Source organism: Hakea prostrata, chromosome 4 (genome assembly GCF_041222555.1).
Source record: "Hakea prostrata isolate BN-2017 chromosome 4, UWA_Hpros_2, whole genome shotgun sequence".
NCBI classification, from domain to species: Eukaryota; Viridiplantae; Streptophyta; class Magnoliopsida; order Proteales; family Proteaceae; genus Hakea; species Hakea prostrata.
Window position 1 is genome coordinate 55592291 of NC_142603.1, and position 21946 is coordinate 55614236.

General features: G+C 40.1%; 1 protein-coding gene across 5 annotated transcripts in view; it reads right to left on the minus strand.

Moving 5' to 3' along the window:
* LOC149019759 (metal ion-binding protein) overlaps nucleotides 1-21946 on the minus strand; it is a 157576-nt gene that overhangs the window by 97960 nt on the left and 37670 nt on the right. For all 5 annotated transcript variants that reach the window (XM_089153729.1, XM_089153730.1, XM_089153732.1 and 2 more), the window contains 3 exons: nucleotides 2604-2674; nucleotides 2387-2486; nucleotides 2190-2288 (listed from right to left, as the gene is read on the minus strand). In XM_089153729.1, coding sequence (XP_089009855.1) covers nucleotides 2190-2288; nucleotides 2387-2486; nucleotides 2604-2674 — 270 coding nt within the window. The remainder of the gene's footprint in view (nucleotides 1-2189; nucleotides 2289-2386; nucleotides 2487-2603; nucleotides 2675-21946) is intronic.

The following is a 21946-nucleotide window of genomic DNA, read 5'->3' on the forward strand; positions in this document are numbered from 1 at the left end:
CCTCTTGGGTCTAGAGAAAGCTCTTGCTGCTCCGTGGCCGTGCCATTACTACCAATCTGCCATCTCGGTCCTGGTCTCTACCAGCTCCTCCACCTCCTTTTGGCTTAACCCTTGGCATCCGATGGGTATTTTGTTCACTCTTTTGGGCCCTAGAACTGTCTATGACTCCCGCATCCCTAAGAGCACCCCCTCTCCTCCTTTATTTCCAATGGCTCCTGGTCTCCCTTGCCTCACCCTTGTCTCACATAGGTTTGGACCACCCCTCTTTCCCATGCCACTAACCACATTACTTGGCTCCACTCGTCTTCCCCATCCTTTACCATTTCGTCGGCTTGAAATCTCCTTAAAACGCCCTCCCCCCCTGTTCCTTGGCTCCCCCTTGTCTGGTTCAAAGGCCACATTCCCTGCCACTCCCTTACCCTTTGGAGAGCCCTTAACCTTGCCCTCCCAACCCAAGCTTTCCTCATTAGCCACCACATCCCTGCCAACCCAAACTGTACCCTTTGTTGGAACAATACAGAAGACCTTGACCATCTTTTTTCCCGTTGCCCACTATCCTCCTCTGTTTGGACCCTTGCACTTGCGTCTATTTGGTCCCAATCTCGGAGGTCCTTTTGGTTTGCCTGAGATTGGAACTGGATCCTAAGAAGCTATGCCGGTGCTACTATTTGCAACCTAGTGGGTAAGCTTGTCTTTGCCGCCATGATACATCATCTTTTGGTGGGAACGTAATATGCGAAGATGGACTACCAAATCGCGTTCTCAAGATATGATTTGGAAAGCTACCTCCCATGATGTCTCTTCTAGACTTCTCTCTCTCCCCCATCCCCTATCACTGACACTCCAAGAAATAGGTTGATTGTTAGTTCTTGGAATCTCTCCTCCTCTCTTCAGTCTCTTACTTGACTGCTCTCCCCCCCCCCCCTCTCTCTCCCATTGTATGTGCCAATGAATGTGCTTGTTTGTTTTCTGTTAATTAAATTATTTATTCATCCCAAAAAAAAAATTGTAATTAGGCTTTTATTCATGTTCTATCCATGTCCTTCCTCTACTGCAAAAGTTTACCTAGTAAAAAAATATATCGAATTTCTCAATTTTTCCAAAAAGTAATACACCAAGATTGTCAATTGACATATTCCCACTCATTAACAACATTGAGTTAGATTAAATAAAAACAGACTATATTATACAGAGAAGAGATTTTAGGCAAATCTCCAAAATGGGCATACCCAATGAACAAAGCTCCTGCCACAGCAAGGTCTTGGGAGGGTCATAATATATACAGCTTACCCCCCTCCACCCCGGGAATTCAAGTGGAGAGGCTGTTCCCTGAAATTCACCTCTTTCAACAAAATCAGGAAACACCCATTAACCTGGTGCTTGAGCTTTCATACATAAGGCCCAAAAAAACAAAAAACAAAAATTACATTACTAAGAAAAAGCATTCCCAAAACTATGTTCTAGGCATCAATACACTCAAATACTCACAGATAAGTTTTGCAAAAGCCATGTTCCTCCAAGAAATGATTGGTAACAAAAAATCCCATGTGTAGTTTTTATTGATTTCAGTCGAAATGAAGTACTATAGATAATTTGAACTGAGCTGTTTCATATGTATGATCACAGGTTCTGGTCAATATCATTCCATAATTTTTGCCACATTTGAATGATTTGTATTGCAGCTAGTTTTGCAAATAAAATTACAAGGAATTGGCATCAACAGGAATGCTAAAATGTACAAAAACAAGTCATTTGGAATAAAAAAAATCCCACGTATAGTTTTTATTGATTTCAGTTGATATGAAATACTACGAATAATTTGAACTGAACTGTTTCATATGTGTGACCATAGGTTCTGGTCAATATCATATTCCATAATTTTTGCCGCATTTGAATAATTTGTATTGCAACTATTTTTGGTATCAAATAATTACAAAGAATTGATATCAACAGGAATACTAAAATGTACAAAACAAGTCACTTGGAACTCCAGCCTGAATTACACACAGATTACAGACTTTAGAAGCAGAAAGAGATTAAAAAGAAGAAAATGATACAACCAAATCAAATGGCACCAGGTCATGAATTCTATTGGTACATTTTATATACCTTGCCATAAAAACTGAGGCATTCTTGTGAAATGTGTTCAAAATTTTGGCACTACAACAGTGCGGAAATAGAAAAATTACCAGAATATCAAAATCCTGCTCCTTCGGTGATTTTTCATCAGTAATAGGAACACGTTCATAGTTAACAAGGTATCCCTCTACTTGCAGTTCCTCATAAACCTAAGCAGAAAAGAAAACAAATCCAAATATGGTAACATCAATTATCAGAATTGAGGTGTCTCATCCAACATATCCCAGAAGAGCTTCAATATGTATACCTCTAGAGGTGTCTTCACCGAATCACATGTTACTGGTTCCCATAGGTCCACCATCTGACCATCTGGCAGTTCATCAGTTACAAGGATCTTATTTCCATATCTGCTAAGTCAGACGTGCAAAGAGAATATGCTATCACAAAGGAAGAGCAATCAAGGGACATAGATCCCAGTAACCATTTCCAAGGTAAATAAGTTGTCGAAAACAAAAGAAAGATACCGTGCGGCTTCCAACAGTATGTCATCCTTCAATCGAGCTTCCATTTGTTCGACTCTAGCCCTATTGATTCCCTATTTCAAAATATAATCATTATAAATTAAAATGTGTCAAAGTAGGAATCCAACACAAGCATGGGAATATGCCGGGTAAAGAAACAAAAAAGCAACTATTAAAATTAACAAGCTCTGTAAAGTATGCTCTCATCTTCAGTTATTCATATGAGTTGAACACCTTACCTTATGGAAGCACTATTTTACACGTGCACACATGAAAGAAAAACAATTATCAAAGCTTAGAAGCCAAATATCCTGATGGTTGTCATGATTAACAACCCAGGAATTAGTGCCATCTCGAGATGGATCTTTAATTCTACCCCTTCAGCAGCAAAATTAAAAGAAAAGAAATGAAATTTTGAAAAAAGTGAAAATTGTGGGATCCAACATCATAGATTATATTACCTCTTCTATTCCACAAAATTTCACCATCTTTTCTGGGGGTTTTCAAATGCATAGTGTGAATAACTCCATTGCCACCTCAACAGAGAACCTTGATAATTAATGGAAGCTGGCCTTGCACATCGACCCCACTTAACCAGGCAGGCATTTCAGCATTTTGTTGGAAAGGTACACTTATCCCAAGCCATTTTTGCCTTTTCCACATTTATCCATCAAAAAGTACACTGTTATGGAATATCCAGTTGGACTAACTACTTAAGTTATCTAGGGAGTAGTTAGATTGCCTAGAAGAGATGTCTTGAAGGCATTAATAGGTCCTCATCTGGAGCATTACTCAAAAAAGAGATGGCTTGAGGGCATTGTCAACAAGGTATGAAATTCCACTAGTTTCAGCCATCTCGGTACCTATCAAAATGAGCAAAATATCAAATTTTCAGCAATATTTTGCTAAAATTTTGGAATCCGAACTTGAGATTTCGACCTCAAGTTTCGGTGGATTTTTGGGTCCTTCTGCCTTGGTACTCGATGTCCATCCTAATTTGAGGCCACTACAATTAGCAAATGAACCATCATGCTCCATCATATCCATATCCATAGCCATAAGCCCTATATGTTACAACCCCTTGGAATTTTCAAAATTTCACGAATTTTCAAGATTTTAGCAAAAATTCCCCGAATTTCACCAAAATTGTCAAAACTTCAGGAAAATTTTACCAAAATCTGAGGACTTCTCAATTTTGTTGGCAATTTCGTTTCGCCAATCTCCAAGATGGAGAAATTTCACAATGTTTTCCAAAATGTAGTACCTTGGTTGTCAAGCCCAATTAGACGAAGCCAGCTGGTAAGAGCAGAACTCCTGTCTATTTATTGGCATTGGAGTTTTGATATGAACACGAAATTGCCCCTCGGCTGAAACCCAAAGTGGGACCCATAGGATGCATCTAAGAAGCCTCCCTAGGCTGGCCGATTCTAGGTGGGGTATTTTGAGCATTTTCAGCCATATTTTGTTGTTGGAATCAATTCCAAAAATTCAGATTTAATTTTATAGTCCAGTTTGGTTAAGAAGTCTTAATCTAAGGTAGTAGCTGAGTCATTGGTTCTTTTAAATTCTAATACAAAGGTCAATTAGAGTCTAAGTTTCTTAAGAGTTTTATTTCAGCAGGTGTCCATTAGGACCCATTAGATAGCTTATTTTTTATTTCAATGGTTGTGGATTAATGTGGTGGGATCAAAATCTATAAAGGAATCCCACCTAGAGTTACGGTCTTTTAGTAGGCTATAAATGGGCCAACTCTTTCTTTGTAAGTTAAAGTCTGGTTATGTGAATAAGAAAATTGATTTTTGACGACAGTGGTTCCTTTTCTGAGGGGGCGACAGTGGATTTTGAGAAAAAGCTTTCTTTTTCAATGATCAGCACCCTGTCTAGCAATCTCCTTGAACTACACCCAACAACTCCCTCCAATTCCAGCATCCATTGACAACCAGCAGCAGCCCTAACAAGTGCAGCACCAAAAAACCCCTCCCCTCAACTGCAATCCAACCAAGAACCCTCCCCCTCCTCCCCTCTTTCTTGCGCAAGCTTCCCCACCTCTGCCACACCCCTGCAACAGCCAAGAAACCCTCTCCCACCCCTGTGCAAGACCTGAAACCCTTCCCCATTGCTGCTGCACCTGGCAGCAATATCCCCAGCCCCCAACACCTATATCCCTTCCCCTACCCCTGCTATACCCCTAGGTAGCAACCCCACCCTTCCCTACACCTTGCGGCTCCCCTCCCCCTTCTCTTTCTTCCTTCAGCTCTCTCTCTGTCCCTTATTCCTTGTGGCAGCACAGAAAAGAGAAACAGAGAAATGAAAGAAAAGAAAAGAATGATTGAAGGATTGCCCAAGGTTCAAGGTTCCTCTTCCAAGATCTCCAAGAACCAACCATCTTCATCCAAATAATCTCGGTCTTCTTTCCTATCAACTGTAGGATAAATTTTGGTCTCCCCAAACTCTTCCCATGGGAACTTGATAAAACCTTAACTTTTCCCTATCATCCCATTCAGTTTTGTTAAACCAAATATTGCCCAAACCCTACCTATTTAGATCCCAATTTTATCTGCTTGTTCATCCCACAATATTTAACAATAGTATCCTTCCCACCTAGTTTTGATCATTGCTTTGCTGGAAGATTCTGGAATTGAATCCTAAATTCTAGGGAGATCCTGTTAGAAACCCTAACCCTAGAATAGGGTTGACGTCAAGTTTCCAATGAAAGAGGTATTTTAAAGCTTGATAATGTAGCCTCAATTGAATGAATAGCCAGTTCTTCAAGGATTTGTAATTAACACCAAGCCCAAATCAATGAATTCGCTTATGGCTTATGCAGTGACCTCTGTGTGGTGACCCAATTAGGTTTGAACTAGTAGCCTCCAAAACCCCTGATTGGAATAGCAAGACAGTATTGGGTTAAAATAGGGTAGTGGTGGTTGGGTTTGGAGGGGTTAGTGGTATTTATCAAGAAATCAAGAAAATATGAGAAAGAAAAAGTGGACCTCATGATGGTGCAACAGGCTGAAACATGGAAAGAGTCTAGGGCAAAGTGCCTAATAGATGCTTAGCAAGTTTCATCAAATTTGAATCGTGGAATCTCAAGTCGTGATGACCCAGATATTGGAGGAAAAATATGCTATCAAACTCAAGAATGGGCATATTTGGGTTTCGGTTGAATGTTTTGGGCTATAATGGGGATCAAAGGTGAGGGCGTTGGTAAGGGTGCTGGAGCATGAGAGGAATGTTGTGGATGATTATGGAGTTATGGAGGTTTATTATGCGGGAGTATGGTTAAAAATCTCACAAAATCACAGCAAGATTTCATGAGACTTCAAGAATCTCAACCCCACAAAGACAAGATGGGAATCAAAACAAAACTATACCAAACCCCAATAGAGACAGTTTCAGCAAGCAAGAAGCCGAGTTATGGGCTGAGTGGATCGAAACCATATGTCCAAACCAAAGAATTCTTGGGTTAAGACTCGCCATGTGCTGGGCTGATCGAAACTAACCGAAACCATCAAAACTAGTTGAAATTACTGCAACTTCTTGAAACTAGCAAAAACTGTCGAAATTGGTTTGGTTCAAGTTCATCATTACTTCACATTTTGGTAGATGTTAGAATTAGAAGAAATTATCGCTCAAAAGGTATATTTCATTCACAGGCCTCAACGGGGTATTGTTGAGAAACACGATATTGGAAGAATGGCTCGATTGATCAGTGTGATCTCAAGCCCTCTATTTATAATAAATTGGAAATAACACTATTACATAAATACCCCCACTTAGGTAACAAGATATAGAAATTTACATAAACAAAAACTTTAATAAAGTTGAACTCCTAGTAGAACTCAACCCACACTCTCCCTCAAGTTGAGGCATAGATATTAGTCAAGCACAACTTGCCTACAATAGAAAGAAATCTCCTTCCTTAAAACCCTTAGTGAAGATATCTGCCACTTGGTCACTAGACCTCACAAAAGGCATGCAGATGAGCCCTTGTTCCAGCTTTCCTTTGACAAAAAACTTGTCAATTTCAATGTGCTTAGTTCGATCATATTGCACAGGATTATTAGCAATACTACTAGCAGCCTTGTTGTCCCAATATAGCATCATAGGGGTTGGAACTTGGACTCCAATATCTTCTAGCAAGCCTTTCAACCATAGTAGCTCACAAACTCCACGAACCATAGCTCTATATTCAGCTTCGGTACTGGATAAAGCTACCAAATTTTGCTTCTTACTTCTCCAAGTAACTAGATTACTTCCAACAAAGGTATAGTAACCTAAAATTTACTTCCTGTCAGGAGATCCAGCCTAGTCTGCATCAGTGTATACTTCCACTCTGAGATTATCATTGGGTGACAAAAGTATTCCTTTTCCAGGAGTTCTCTTCAGATACTGTAATATTCTAGCAACAACCTTCATAAGAGCTAAATATGGATCATGCATGAACTAGCTCACTATCTCCACAGCATAAGCGATGTCTGGCCTGGTGTGGGACAAGTAAATAAGCTCCAAATACCAACCTTTGATAACTTCCTTTGTCCACCGGTTCTCCATCTTTTTCCTTACGTTTAGCTCCAACTTCAATAGGGGTATCAACTGCTTTACACAACAACATTCCCACTTCTGATAATAAATCTAGGACACCCTTTCTTTAGGATAGGAATATACCCTTCTTTGATCGAGCCACCTTAATCCCTAAGAAGTATTGTAACTTCCCTAGATCTTTAATCTCACACCCTCTACCAAGAAAGTCCTTCAGCCTTTGAATTTCTTCACCATCATTCCTATGATGATAATATCGTCCACATAAACAATGAGAATTGTATTGTTAGTACTTGACTTCTTGACAAATAGTGTATGATCAGCATTACTTTGCTTGTACCCAATAGAAGTCATTGCCTTCAGGAGGCGTCCAAACCAGCATCTAGGAGACTGTTTTAACCCATAAATTAACATTTTCAACCGATAAACTTTCCCTGCAGTATTGTCATTAGAGAAACCAAGTGGGACTTCCATATAGACTTCTTCCTCTAACTCCCCATGTAAGAAGGCATTCTTTACGTCTAGTTGATGCAAGTTCAAATCTTTGTTCACAGCTACAAACAACAGAACTCTGACAGTGTTCAGTTTTGCAACAGGGGCACATAGGTCTGGGTATACCCATTTGCAACTAGTGTAGCCTGTAACCTGTTGATTGATCCATCCATATTGTGTTTAACCAAAAACACCCATTTGCAGCTCAAGGTTTTTTTCTTGGAGGAAGTGTAACCAGCTCCAAGTATCATTTTTCTTCATTGCCTACATTTTCTCTACCATAGTTGTCTTCTATCTTTTATCAGCATAGGCTTCCTGCCAACTTTTAGAAACAGATACAAATGACAAAGAGAATATAAAAGCACGATAAGAGTCAGACAAAGAGTCATAAGAGACATATTTAGCAATAGGATGCTAAGTACAACATCTGACTCATTTTCTAACAGGAATAGGAATATCAGAAGAAGATACCTCAAGGGAAACAGTAGAATCTGATTCTGGAGCAGGACACTAAAGTGGTAACGTGTCACCTTCCTCTACTTGCTTTAGCCGGTTATAATTATTCATCCAATCAGTCTACACCTCCTTATTCTGGTAAATCTTGTTTTGAAAAACCTCAATAGTGTGCCTTACAGAAGTGATCTCCGCCTGACCAAGTTCTTTACATGGTTCAGAAAACAGAGGGGGGGGAATTGAAGTCCACAGGCATATAGGCTAAAGTCTCCCCTGGTCAGGAAACACTTCAACTCCAAAGTTGTGTTGTGGTGGTGTGATAGAAAAGTCTAAAGTTGGAAAGAGCACCTCTCCTCTAGGACTCTCCCCTTAGAGAGGTGTATACTAAAGGCAAGACTCATTAAAAATTACATCCATGGAGACAATGGTTTTCCTAGAAGAAGGATGATAACATTCGTACCCTTTCTGAATAGCCCAATACCCTAGAAAAATACAGCGTAGGCAGCAATGAGCCAGCTTACTTTGGTGGGCTATGATTCTGGCATAACACACATCCAAAAATCTTTTGAGGAATAACAAAAAAGGAGGCTCCCTGGAGAATCTCATTAGGACATCTAAAATATGTTGTAATGTGAGGAATTGCTCCTCTAAAAGTATATTATTCACAAGACCCCAATAGGGAATTTATAGTTACAACCTAGTTAAGTCCTATACTAAGTAGGAAAAGGAAATATAGAAATAAAACTCTAGACTTATGAGGAAACATAATCCTATTCTAATTAGGAAACCTCAGCCTATGTTTTCAACACTCCCCCTCAAGTTTGAGCATAGATATTTATCATGCCTAACTTGCTCATAATGTAATTGAATATCTTCGTGCTCAAGCTCTTTGTGAGCACATCAGCCCATTGCTCGTTTGAAGTAACAAAGGTGATATGGATCAGCCCAGCCTCAAACTTCTCTTTGATGAAATGTCTGTCAATCTCCACATGCTTAGTCCTATCATGTTGTACTAGGTTATGAGCTATGCTGATTGCTGACTTACTATCTGAGTATAACTGTATAGGAACCTCCAAATCTGTCCCAACCTCTTGAAGCAACCATTTAAGCCATAGTACCTCACAAATGCCTTGAGCAATCGCCCTAAACTCGGCCTCGGCACTGGACCACGCAACTACAGCCTGTTTCTTACTTCTCCAAGTCACAAGGTTACCTCCCACATATACACAATACCCAGAGGTAGACCTCCTATCATCTGGACATCCTGCCCAATCTGCATCTGTATATGCCTCAATCTTCACATGTTCATGAGCTGAAATTAAAATTCCTTTTCCTAAAGTAGTCTTCAAGTATCTCAAGATCCATATACTGCATCCAAATGTGAGGAATAGGGATCATGCATATACTGGCTAACAAGGCTAACTGCAAATGTGATGTCAGGTCTAGTGTGAGATAGATAGATCAACTTTCCCACTAATTTTTGATACCTTATATTGTCAATTGGTTCTCCTTCCTTTGCCTTCAAGTGTAGGTTAGGCTCAATAGGAGTCTCAGCAGGCTTACATCCTAGCATTCCAGTTTCCTCAAGAAGATCCAATGCATACTTCCTCTGGGATAGAGATACACCACTAGTAGAATATGCCAACTCTAAACCTAGGAAATATCTTAGTTTTCTCATATCTTTGATCTAAAATTCAGTTCCCAAAAAAGCCTTTAATGCTGAAATTTCATCCTCACTACTGCCTGTGATCACAATATCATCCACATATACTAAAAGTATAGTAGTGTGGCAACCATCTATTTTAATAAATAAAGTGTGGTCTGCATTGCTCTGCTTATAGCCATTAGATATCATTGCCTTATGGAACCTTCCAAACCACGCTCTTGGAGATTGCTTCAGCCCATATAAAGCCCTCTTTAACTTGCACACTTTCCTATAAGTCTCTGTAGTAGAATACCCAGGTGGTATATCCATATATACCTCTTCTTGAAGTTCTCCATGCAAAAATGCATTCTTCACATGATCACATCTAATTGTTATAAACTCCACCCTTTATTAATTGCACATGAAATAATTGTACGAACTGTGTTCATCTTGGCAACAGGGGCAAATGTCTCCTAGTAGTCAACGCCATAAGTCTGAGTGAAACCTATGGCCACCAATCTTGCCTTGTACCTTTCAACAGTCCCATCTACCTTGTACTTGATTACAAACACCGATTTGCACCCAACAGTCTACTTTCCTATGGGCAAAGTCACCAAGTCCCATATTTTATCTTTTTCCAGAGCCTTGCATTTCCTCATCCATATCTTCTTTCCAGTTTGAGTGAGATAATGCCTCCTGCCAAGTGTTAGGAATAGAAGTAGAGGACAAAGAGGAAATTAAACTATGAAATTCTGGAGATAGAGATTGATAATAATTGGAAATAGGATGTTTGGTGCAAGCATGGAAGAAAATTCGATTGAAATGGTCGAAATTTCGATCGAAATGCCTGCAAAAATCCAACTCGAAACGAAATCGAGACCTACCGTCAGTTTCGACTGTTTCGAGCGATATCGCCAGGGAGATTTCGACCTGATTTTGCATTTTTTGCTCATTTCTCTTGCTTTCATCCCATTCTACACCTAATTTCTAGTATTCCGTTTCCTTCAAACACTTGATTTGCTCCTCCATTTGTGCATTTTCTCAAATCTTGCAAGGTGAGTAACCAACTTCCTCATTTTTTGATTTTTGTTTCATTTGTGCCTTAAATCATGTTAGATTGCTTCCAAATTTATATATGTTTACTTTAGAGTGATGATCTATGAATTTGTAGTGTCAAAATTATTTTTTGATTCTTCCTACTATTTTTTTATTTTTCTGTTATTAAAAATTATTTACTAAATTATGTATATTGTTAAAAATGTTTATGTATAGTACATGTATAAGCTTCAAATGGATGTATGTGAGAGTTGAGACACCATATTGCTGTGATGGTGTTGAATTAATTTTTTTTTTCTGTTGATTATGTAATTTTACTGTATTTAATATATATTTAAATAATTAAAAAAATATATTTAAATATTAAAAAAATAATTAATTTCTGTTTTAAATTTAGAAATAGGAGAGTATTAGTGGAAGCATGTATGCACTTTTTTGAGCATGTTGTGGATACTTTTAAGATAGTTAGTGTGTATTTTATATATTTTAAAATTATTTATATATTAAAAAATACTTATATAGTTATACATATTTTTTTTTATATTTAAAAATAGGAGGTTATTATTAGAAGCATGTATGTCATTTTTGGAGCATATTGTGGAGCTTTTCAAGATACTTAGTGTGTGTTTCTTGTATCAGGCACTCTATTTTAAAGATGTCAGACATAGCTTGGGATCATGGGAGGCCACTGACAGCTGATAAGAGGAAGAGTGAGTGTAATTACTGCAAGAAACAAATAGGAGGAGGTGGGGCCACTAGATTGAAGGTGCATCTAGCTGGTGGCAATAGGGATGTAACAGGGGTGCCCAAAGGTGCTGTAGAGGTCAAGAAGGCAATGGCCTCATATATTAGTGGTGGAAAGCAAAAGAGGAAAGAGAAGAGAACACAGAGGGATGAGTTTGAGGATGCCTGCTTAGATGACCTTCCAGATCCTGAGGGTTATGGTAGGGATGAGCCAGGAGACAGTGACCCTGATCCAGAGACCGATCAGCTGAGGAGGGTGATGATGATGAGTAGGGAGCAACAAAGGATTGATGACATCAGGAGGCAACAAAGGGGTCTGGGTTGTGGGTCCTCTAGAGAGCCAGTAGGTATGGGAGGCATAGGTGGCTCCCAAGTCCCTATGAGGAGGTCTCAGAGTGTCAGCCAGGAGGCTCCTATCCCACGGGCCCCTACAAGGGGTCGAGCTTCCTCAGCACATCCTACAGATCCGGATCTTGAGATTCTTTGCAATGATCCGGCCCTATTTGCGAGGCCTGAGCATAAACAGAGAAAGTTGAAGCACTTATGGGGGAGTGTGAAGGAGAAAGTGGGGATGGCTTTCTCCAAATGGGCGCATTACCATAGTGTTCCAGCACATACAGCTCAGGGGCCCTACTACAGAGAGATGATTGAGCAGATAGGCAGGGCTGGGAGTGGTGTACAGGGCCCCACTCCATATGAGATATATAATGTTTATCTGCCTAAGCATAAAGAGGACATAAATGAATACATTAAGGGATTAAAGCCCATGTGGAATCATTATGGAGTGACTCTGATGGCTGATGGTTGGACTGGTCCCACTAGACAGTCCATCATCAATTTCATGTTGAATTGTGATGGGAGGACAGTGTTCCTCTAGTCAGTAGATGCATCCGGTGAGAAGAAGGATGCAAAATACATTTACAAATTACTGAAGCAAGTGGTGAAGGAGGTTGGAGTGGAAAATGTAGTTCAAATTGTGACTGATAATGGCTCCAACTACAAGAAAGCTGGGTTGAAGATGCAAGAGAACTCTCGGGTATCTAAAGTCTAAACATATAGTATTAATTTTCATTTGTAAATACATATATTTACATTACACATATACATGTACACTTTATAACTTTGTATTGATGGCTTGATGCCTTGATGGATGGACAGATATAGGCTCTATTGGACTCCTTGTGCTGCTCACTACATTGACTTAATGTTGAAGGAGATTGGAAAGGTCAAGCTTGTGAAGAATACGGTGGACCAAGCTCGACATGTTAGCACCTTCATATATAACCACACCTATGCATTAAGGATGACGAGGGACATGTGTCAAGGTGAGTTAGTGAGGCCAGGCATAACCAGATTTGCTACTAATTGGACAGCACTGCAGAGCTTTGAGAGTAGGAAGACTGGCCTTAGGAGTATGTTTGCATCAGAGGAGTGGTTTAACTGGGAGGGTTCTTCATCAGTGGGAGGAAGGAGAGCTCAGTTGACTATCCTTGATGAGAGTTTCTGGCACAATGTGAGGATGGTAGTGAAGATGCTTGAGCCTGTGGTGAATGTGTTGAGGATGGTAGATCAGCAAAGAAAACCTACTCTAGCACACATATTTGCTGCAGTAGATAGGATGAAGCAGCAAGTTGCTCAGGTCCACCCACGCGGCAACAAGAAAGTCCTTCAAATCATCAACAGTAGATGGGAGTCTATGTTGCAAAGCATCCTTCGCATAAGGCTGGTGAGTTGTTAAGTTGTTAAGTACTTAAGTGACTTAAGAATTTAATTTAATTTTCATTATGTTATCACACTATTAAGACTTAAGCATTAATTATTCCCTTTTATGAGTTATGAGTTATGACATACTTTTTCTTACACAGCATACTATTTAAATCCCAAGTACCATTACAAGAACAATCTTGGGATGAGGCAAGATTTGATGGATGCTGTCCAAACTGTAGTGGAGAAGTTCGAACCGGATACAGCTAAACAAGCAGTCATCCTTATGGAGGTGAGATAGTGATTAAAATCATTTGATATTCACAATTCGTAGTTTTATACTAAGTCATTAACCTAGTAACTACTAACTAGTTATTGTTTTTTCTCTTTATATATTAGATAAAGGCTTTTAGGGATGCCACTGGGAGCTTCGGTCGTGCTGTGGCCGTATTGGGACGGGAAACCGCCCCTGCGGGTAAGTTCATTCATTTATTTCATTATACATTTAATTATTATATTCTATCTTTAATTTAGTTATTTAAGTATTAAAATGACTTGGAGTCTATGTTTGTTGCAGCTGAGTGGTGGTTGCAATTTGGACGTGATTCACACAACTTGAGTAGGATTGCAAGCAAAGTGCTCTCCCAAACATGTTCTGCCACTGGTTGTGAGCGAAATTGGAGCACCTTCAGCCTCATTCACTCGAAGAGGCGCAACCGATTGGGTGTGAAGCGTCTATAGGACCTTGTCTACCTACACTATAATATGAGACTGAGAGAGGATCATATTAGACAGGGGATGGACAGAGAGAGCACCAATATCGAGTTGGCCGACATATTTGAGATGGATGATGATGATAACCCGAAGAGTTGATCGGATCGGGGATAGTGGAGACGGATTGCTGGATGAGGATGGAGGTCTTCCCAATAGTCAGATTGCAGAGGAGATGGGGGCTGATGTGGGGGACTTCATGGCCTAGGAGGGGAGGCCACATGCAGAGCCCGCCCGTCCCTTCGTGCCACACCCTAGTGCATCCACCCAGAGTGAGGATTTGATTTTCTGGTCCGACACTGAGGATGAGGTGACTCAGGCCTCCGGCGATGACAACGATGATGGTGATGATGATGGTGATGGTGATGATGGAGGGGATAAGGAGGGTGTGGGACCTCGTGATCAGGATTCAGCTGATCCTAGGGAGAGACCACCACCACCACCACCTGCTGGACGTGAGAGTCAGGGGGGGGGAGGACGACCACCGAGATTCACGGAGAGAGTCGGTTCACCCACGCGACACGGGATTCGGACCATACCGGAGCTGCATCTCGAGGCAAAAATGTTTCCTCTATATATTCGAGGAAGGGGAAGGGGAGACAGCATGGCTGGAGCACAGAGGACACGCCATCATATGGGTCCTACCGTCCATCCGATGCCGAGAGCTTGGTGGGATCTATGAGATCGATGAGCATTGATGATGGTAGAGACTCCTCCACCTCCAAAGGATCCGGATGGCATAGGCCTGCAGAGTCCTCATATGATACTGCTGTGGAGAGTATTGGTTCTACCGAGTCGACTTATGGTTATGGTCCTTATGGTTATGGACCATATGGTGTCCCTCCTGGCTATCAGATTCAGGGTCAGGCCAGTTAGCCACGACTGGAGCCTTATGGTTATGGAGCGGCCTATGGAGCTTATGGTGTCCCTCCCACTGTCGATTATCGGAGTCAGCCACTGCGACCTTATTAGTATCCTTATCCTTCTCCTAGTCCTGAGAGCCAGGGGCAAGGTGGTCTTTCATTTGTTGAGCAGATCTTCCACACTATTCCACAGCCACAAGGCCCACCACCACCAGTTCCTTTGGAGATTCACAACTTCCCACCGTTAGGGAATCTTATGCATATGGATGAGGCACATACAAAGGTGCAGTTTTTGACTATGTCCAAAACTATATGGGGCGGGGGCAAACATCATGGGAGTTATATTGTCATTTGTATGGGGTGCAGACGGAAGAGGGAGACCTTGAGGCTTGAATAGAATAGACTTGTAAGTTGTAAGTTGTAACTTGTAAGTTGTAACTTGTAAGTAATAACAATACAGCTTCTTCTCTGATTCATGTACTATATACTTGGAATGTTGGATGAATGGATGTTACATTTTCAGTAGTTTTTTAGTAAACTAGTAGTTATTATAGTGTTTATTATGCTTGAAATAGCTAGTATGCAAAAATCCAAATCAATTTGAGTGCATTTGAGGCTTGAAATTGAGTTTTCAAGAATCAGGAAAAAAGTATCCAGTTTCGGTCGAAATTTCGACCGAAACCTCGAAATTTCGACCTTTTCCAAGGTCGAAATGTTCATTTCGATCGAATTTTTTACCTTGGGTGCAAGTTCAAGGCTGTTTTCTTAATGCAATTGATAAGTCTAAAATAGGATTAGAAGAAGGGTCAAAGACAGACTCACCTGGAGGAACGGATTGTTCAGGGCCAGGAACCAAAGCTTTTGACTGGCTTGGTTCAGAAGGGGTCACTTGTTGCTTTTTTTTATAGGTCTACAGAGGTCTAGTCTCCCCCTGTATATCATCCACCAGTTGTTCCTGTTTGGTCATTCCATCTTCCAAAGGAGGATCATCTGTAGGAATCTCAGGAGAAATATCGAAAGGAGGAATCAACATTGGAACCTCTTCACTAAAACTCTCCCCCTGAAGAGGTGTAGGGGAAAAAAAGGGAATTTGTTCCTGGAACACAACATCCATAAAAACGAAAAAACGACGAGAACTAGGATGATAACACTTATACCCCTTTTGTGTAGGAGGATAACCCAAGAAAATGCACTTTAACCCACGAGGATCTAACTTTCCATGAACATGGTGGTTCTGGACAAAGGCAACACATCCAAAAACCTTAGGTGAGACTGTAAAGACTGTTGTACCTAAAATAACCTCAAGGGGACAGCGTTGGTCTAAGACTCGGGAAGGCATTCAGTTAATTAAATATGCCGCAGTAAGAACGGCTTCACCCCAAAACCGAAGAGGCACATGCATAGAAAACATGAGGGAACGTGCTACCTCAAGTAGATGTCTATTCTTCCGTTCGGCAACCCCATTTTGAGGTGGAGTGTCGACGCAACTAGTTTGCTGTATGATGCCATGGTTTGCTAAGTAAGAAGGGAATGCGCCACCAAAGTACTCAATTCCGTTATCCGTACGAAGGATTTTGACTGTCGCCCCAAACTGAGTCCTAATAATATTATGAAAATTTTGAAAGCACGAGAAAACGTCACCTTTTTGGTGAAGTAAGTAAACCCATGTGGTCCTAGTACAACAGTCAATAAATGTAACAAACCATCTATGACCAGATACAGACACGGTCCGAGAAGGACCCCACACATCAGAGTGAATGACTGAAAAAGGAATTTTACTACGATTATCTGAAATAAGGAAAACATGCCTGGTCTGTTTAGCCAAAATACATGCCTCACAATAAAAATCATTTAAATTACAGCTTTTAATAAGATCAAGAAATAATTTGGACAAAATAGGTAAAGGAACGTGGCCAAGACGATTATGCCACTGTAATAAGGTAAAAAGTGCAAGGGAGGTGGAACTAGAGACCGTAGAAAGAGCTGATGGGGACCCATCCATTAAGTAAAGCCCCCCTTTTTGTCTACGACTACCAATCGTAAGCCCTGTTTCCAGGTCCTGAAACACACAATGAGAAGGAAAGAAAGTTATTTTGTAGTTCATATCACGAGTAAGGCTACTAATAGATAAAAGATTAGCCGAAAACTTATGAACATGCATGACATTAGATAAAGTAAGAGAAGACGAACAAATAATAGATCCTTTCCCAGAGATAAGGGAGAGAGACCCATCAGCCGTTCGAACATCCTGAGCAATAGGGACAGATGAATAAGTATGAAACAAAGTAGATGAGCCTGTCATATGGTCGGTTGCCCCAGAGTCGATTACCCAGGAGGGATAAGTCAAATTGACATTGTGACAACCAAAAATACCTGTGGGGATTTGTGGATCAACAGAGGGATCAATGACAGAGGCTATACTCATACTGGAAGTCTGTACTGGAGAAGATGAGTCAAGTCTGGACATCAATTTGCGAAGGTGTTGGAGCTCATCTGAGGAAAGAGGTGTTGGAGTACTCAGGGTGTCAGAACTGGCTTGATTTGCAGATGTTTGAGTGTGTACCATAGCTGTCCTTCGACTGTCCTCGGTATCTACCATGGCATAGGCTTGAGCCAGAGAAGGGAAAGTCTCTCTCGAAAGGATCTGTGCGTGAATTTGATCAAATTCTATATTCAATCCTGCAAAAAAATCATAAACTCTCTGTTTATCTTCCCATTGTTGATAGGCGATAGCATCTTCAGCATTCTTCGGTGTAAACTTCCCACAGAAATCTAAAGTCTAGTGATATCCCCGAAGAGTGTTATAGTACTAAGAAAGAGGAAGGTCCTTCTGCTGTAACTAATTGATTTTCCGTCTAATTTCAAAGCACTGTGCATCATTGCCAACTCTGGAGTATGCATCTTTAGTAACTTTCCAAATAGTTGCCGCATCAGGAAGGAGGAGATAACTCTCTGCTATACTAGATTCAATGGAGTTGATGAGAAAACCCATGACCAAGCATTCATTTGTATACCACTTGGAAAGTTGCAGACCAGGTGTGGAAGGTTTTGTAGAAGTCCCATCGAGATGGCTAGTAAGACCACGAGCACCAACAGCTAGGGAAACTAAACGAGACCATCTAAGATAATTTGTCCCATTAAGTTTCAAAGTGGTTATCTGAAGCGGCGAAAACTCACGATCCTTATGAATGGAAGACATTGGAGACTTTTCAGATGTACCAAATAAAGGAGATATGGGATCAGCCATAATTGCAAGGAGAAATTACTCAAAAAGTCCCTGAACTTTTTCAAAATTTACGAAAAGTCCCCTAAAATTGTTGCAAATTGCAAAAAAACCCTGAACTTTTTCAGAATTACGAAAAAGTCCCTGAAATATTTTCAAAATTACTCCCACTAATTCACGTGAAAAGTATCTCCTCAGGTTACCTCCAATTGGTATATTGTTGAATCAAAGTACACCAGGAAATTTCCAGGAAAGACTAAAGGGACACAACCGGTCCGCTTAAATACCAGACTCCATAGACAAAATTTTCCTAGACATGCACTTAATCACCCAATATATAGTTCCAGGATACCCGAAAAGAAAACAAACACGTGAATAGCGACTTCAAAAAAAAAATTCTATAGCACCTCTGTATGATGAAAACAAAACCTTGCTCTGATACTATGTTGTAATGTGAGGAATTGCTCCTCTAAAAGTATATTATTCACAAGACCCCAATAGGGTATTTATAGATACAACCTAGTTAAATCCTATACTAAGTAGGAAAATGAAATATAGAAATAAAACTCTAGACTTACGAGGAAACATAATCCTATTCTAATTAGGAAACCTCAGTCCATTTTTCAACAAAATCAAATATCCTACTGATATCCTATTCATAAGGTAAGAAGCAATGAGTATAGCATAACTCCAGTATTGGTCAGGGACATTCATAGCAATCATAATTGAACAGGATAGCTCTAAAAGATGCCGATTCTTCCTTTCGGCAACCCATTTTGGGCAGCTGTATTAACACAACTAGTCTGCTGTATTATGTCAAAGTCAGAGAGATATTTATGAAATTCACCATCAATATACTCTGTGCCATTGTCACTGCGAAGGATCTACACAGTGGCATTGAACTGAGTTTTAATCATATTATAAAAATCACGAAAACATCGAAAACCCTCATTTTTTGTTTTAAAAGATAAATCCATGTAGAACGAGAGTGACAATCAATAAAAGTAACATAGTACCTATAGCCAGTAATAGACACGTCGGAAGAGGCCCCACACATTAATATGAATGAGTCCAAAAGGAATAGATTTTCTAGTATGGAGAGACGGTAAATAAGTAGAATGAGTCTGCTTTCCCAAAATGCAAGCTTCCAAAAAAAAATCATCCTTTTTTACAAGAAGAAACTAAATTAAGAAATACTTTCTTAAGAGTTCCTAAAGGGGATGACCACCTAGCCTATGGTGCCATTGTTGAAGGTATGATATTACCGAATGGACCTGATTAGAAGATGCAAAAGAAGAAGTAGATCCTCCAATTGGCTCCAACAGATAAAGTCCATTGTCTAGTTTACCACGTCCAATCTCCTTCCCCGTTGGAAGACGCAGTAAGATGGGCAAAAAGTCACTTTACAATTCAAGTCATGTGTAAGACTACTGATAGAGAGCAAGTTAGTAGAGAAAGAAGGAACTTGTAAAACCTTAGACAAAGAAAGTGATAGAGAATGTTGAATGGTCCATTTTCCAGCAATAGAAGAATAGGAGCCATTAGATATTCAAACTTTATCTTTTCCAAAAGTTGGAGCATAATGTAAGAAAAATGAGGATGAACCTGTCATCTGATCTGTGGCTCCTGTATCAATGATCCAGGGAGCAAAAACCGTAAAAACATGGTAGCCTATAAAAGTTTTACCTAAAGTAGCAAGGTAGGAGTTGGTATGTGTAGTGGAGGAAGCAATAGTAGAGGCTGTACCGGCAGTAGAAGACTGCAGAATACGTCGCAGAGTAGCACTCCTCCTGTGAAAAACCAATGTCTGCAAAGGATGTTGTGGAAACAGTCACAGAAAGATTAGATTTCGGTTTTTCCCTTTTTGTGCTTGTTTTTGCTCAAAATCAAAAGATTTCCCATGGAGCGTCCAACAATTGGCCTTTGTATGGTATGGTTTATGACAAGTACTCACACCGACAATACCCGAACCACCCAAACAATGCTAAGGAATGATATGATCCAAAAAGTGCATATAAGGAACACCCTTTTTTTCTTTCTCTAGAGGCCCTAAAACTATGGAAAATTGCAAATAAACCCTGAAAAATATGAATTTGCGAATAAGTCCCTAAGAATATGTAAATTTACAAATAAGCTCTTGAAACTATGTAAATTCACAAATAGGTCCCTAAAAATGCAAATTTTCAATTAGATCCCTAAAAATATGTAAATTTACAAACTAAGCCCTTGAAACATCAATTTTTTTCTGGTTTTGGGCTAATATAACCGTAGGTTTGGAGGGGAAAAAAACAAAATATGGTTCGCCAAAGGACGCGATGGTCTGGTCTGGTCTGGTCCATGCGATGGGCTAATAGGGTATTAGAAGCATCGTCCCTGGGTATTTGAAGCATTGTCACTAACTAAATGATGCGAAGTAATCTTGATGGCGATGGAGGGTTTACCTAGGTTTAGGTGATGGAGCGATGCAGCCTCGACAGGTGAAAGAGAGAAGGCACTGGAAGCAGGGACGATGGCATAAGCAGAGTCGATGGTCCTGGTATTAGGAAGGTTGGAGGTGGATCGCGGAAGCAAGGTTGGAGGTGAAAGCGAGAAGAGGTGATGGTTTCTGGAGCAATTGCAGATTTAGGCGATGGGTTCTAGAGTAGTCGCAAGTCTGTTAGGTGCGATGGGATGTTGCAGATGAAGAAGATGTTGATAGTGCAATTGCAACAGTGATAGGTGTGGGACAATTTGGGTTGATGGCGGAAGCAGAGGCGATGACTTCTGGAATAGTTGCAGGAGAAGAGATGTCTCGGCAATGGACGTAGGTCTTCCTCAGCGAGATTTTCTTTTTCTTCTCTTCCCCAATCGAACTTAGGCTCTGATGCCATGTTAAGAAACATGATATTGGTAGAATGGCTCACTTGATCAGTGTGATCTTAAGCCCTTTATTTATAATAAATTGGAAATAACACTATTACATAAATACCCCCACTTGGGTAACAAGAAATAGAAATTTACATAAACAAAAACTCTAAAGCATTTGTCAATTTTCACACAACTTGATCAAAATAGAATAAAGCATCTGCCCAAGAAAACATCTGTGATCTTCAAACTTTATTAATTAACGACCGCTTTCGAATTCTTCTTTGATAAAACATTTGTCAATTTTCACTTGCTTCGCCCTCATCTCTGCCACAACTTTAGGTTTCCAAGGAAGAATGCGCAAGGAAAAGGTATCATGTTCAGACATTTAGAAGACCAATTTTTGCATTGGTCTAAGGGGTAATACATTTAAGGGGGTAAAGATGCTAGGGTACAGTAGTAAAAATAAAACTTTAAATCTGCAGCAATGTTAGGTCTCCAAAGGAGTTTGCCAAGGTAAGGGCAAATCTCCAAAGGTAACAGAGATCAAGTTCTGCACAGATCAAACGTCAGATCTATAGCAATGTTAGATCTCCAAAGCGAAGGATTGCCAAGGTAAGGGACAAATTTTCGAAGGTAACAGAGATCAAGTCCTACACAAGTCTGAAGAAAGGCACTCCAACAACAATCTGACTCACTATTGAGTCCATAAAATGTATATTTCTTGGAATAGACATTGAACTGTAGAAATGTTCAATCTCCCCCTCACGTGCTTTACACGTGACTATCAAAAATTAAAAAAGCTCTAACTTAAAGGAATAATGGCAATATGACAACAAACCAGAATTTTTCAAGGAGTTTTTGATAAATATAGGAAAAGAATGACGTATACGTAAATATCACAAAACTGAATTTGGATTGGCATGAATGTAATTATGGGAAATCTCAAAAGAAAACACAAATCTAAGCGAAAGGGTAAACTTGAAAGGAAAGAAATTTAATGGCAACA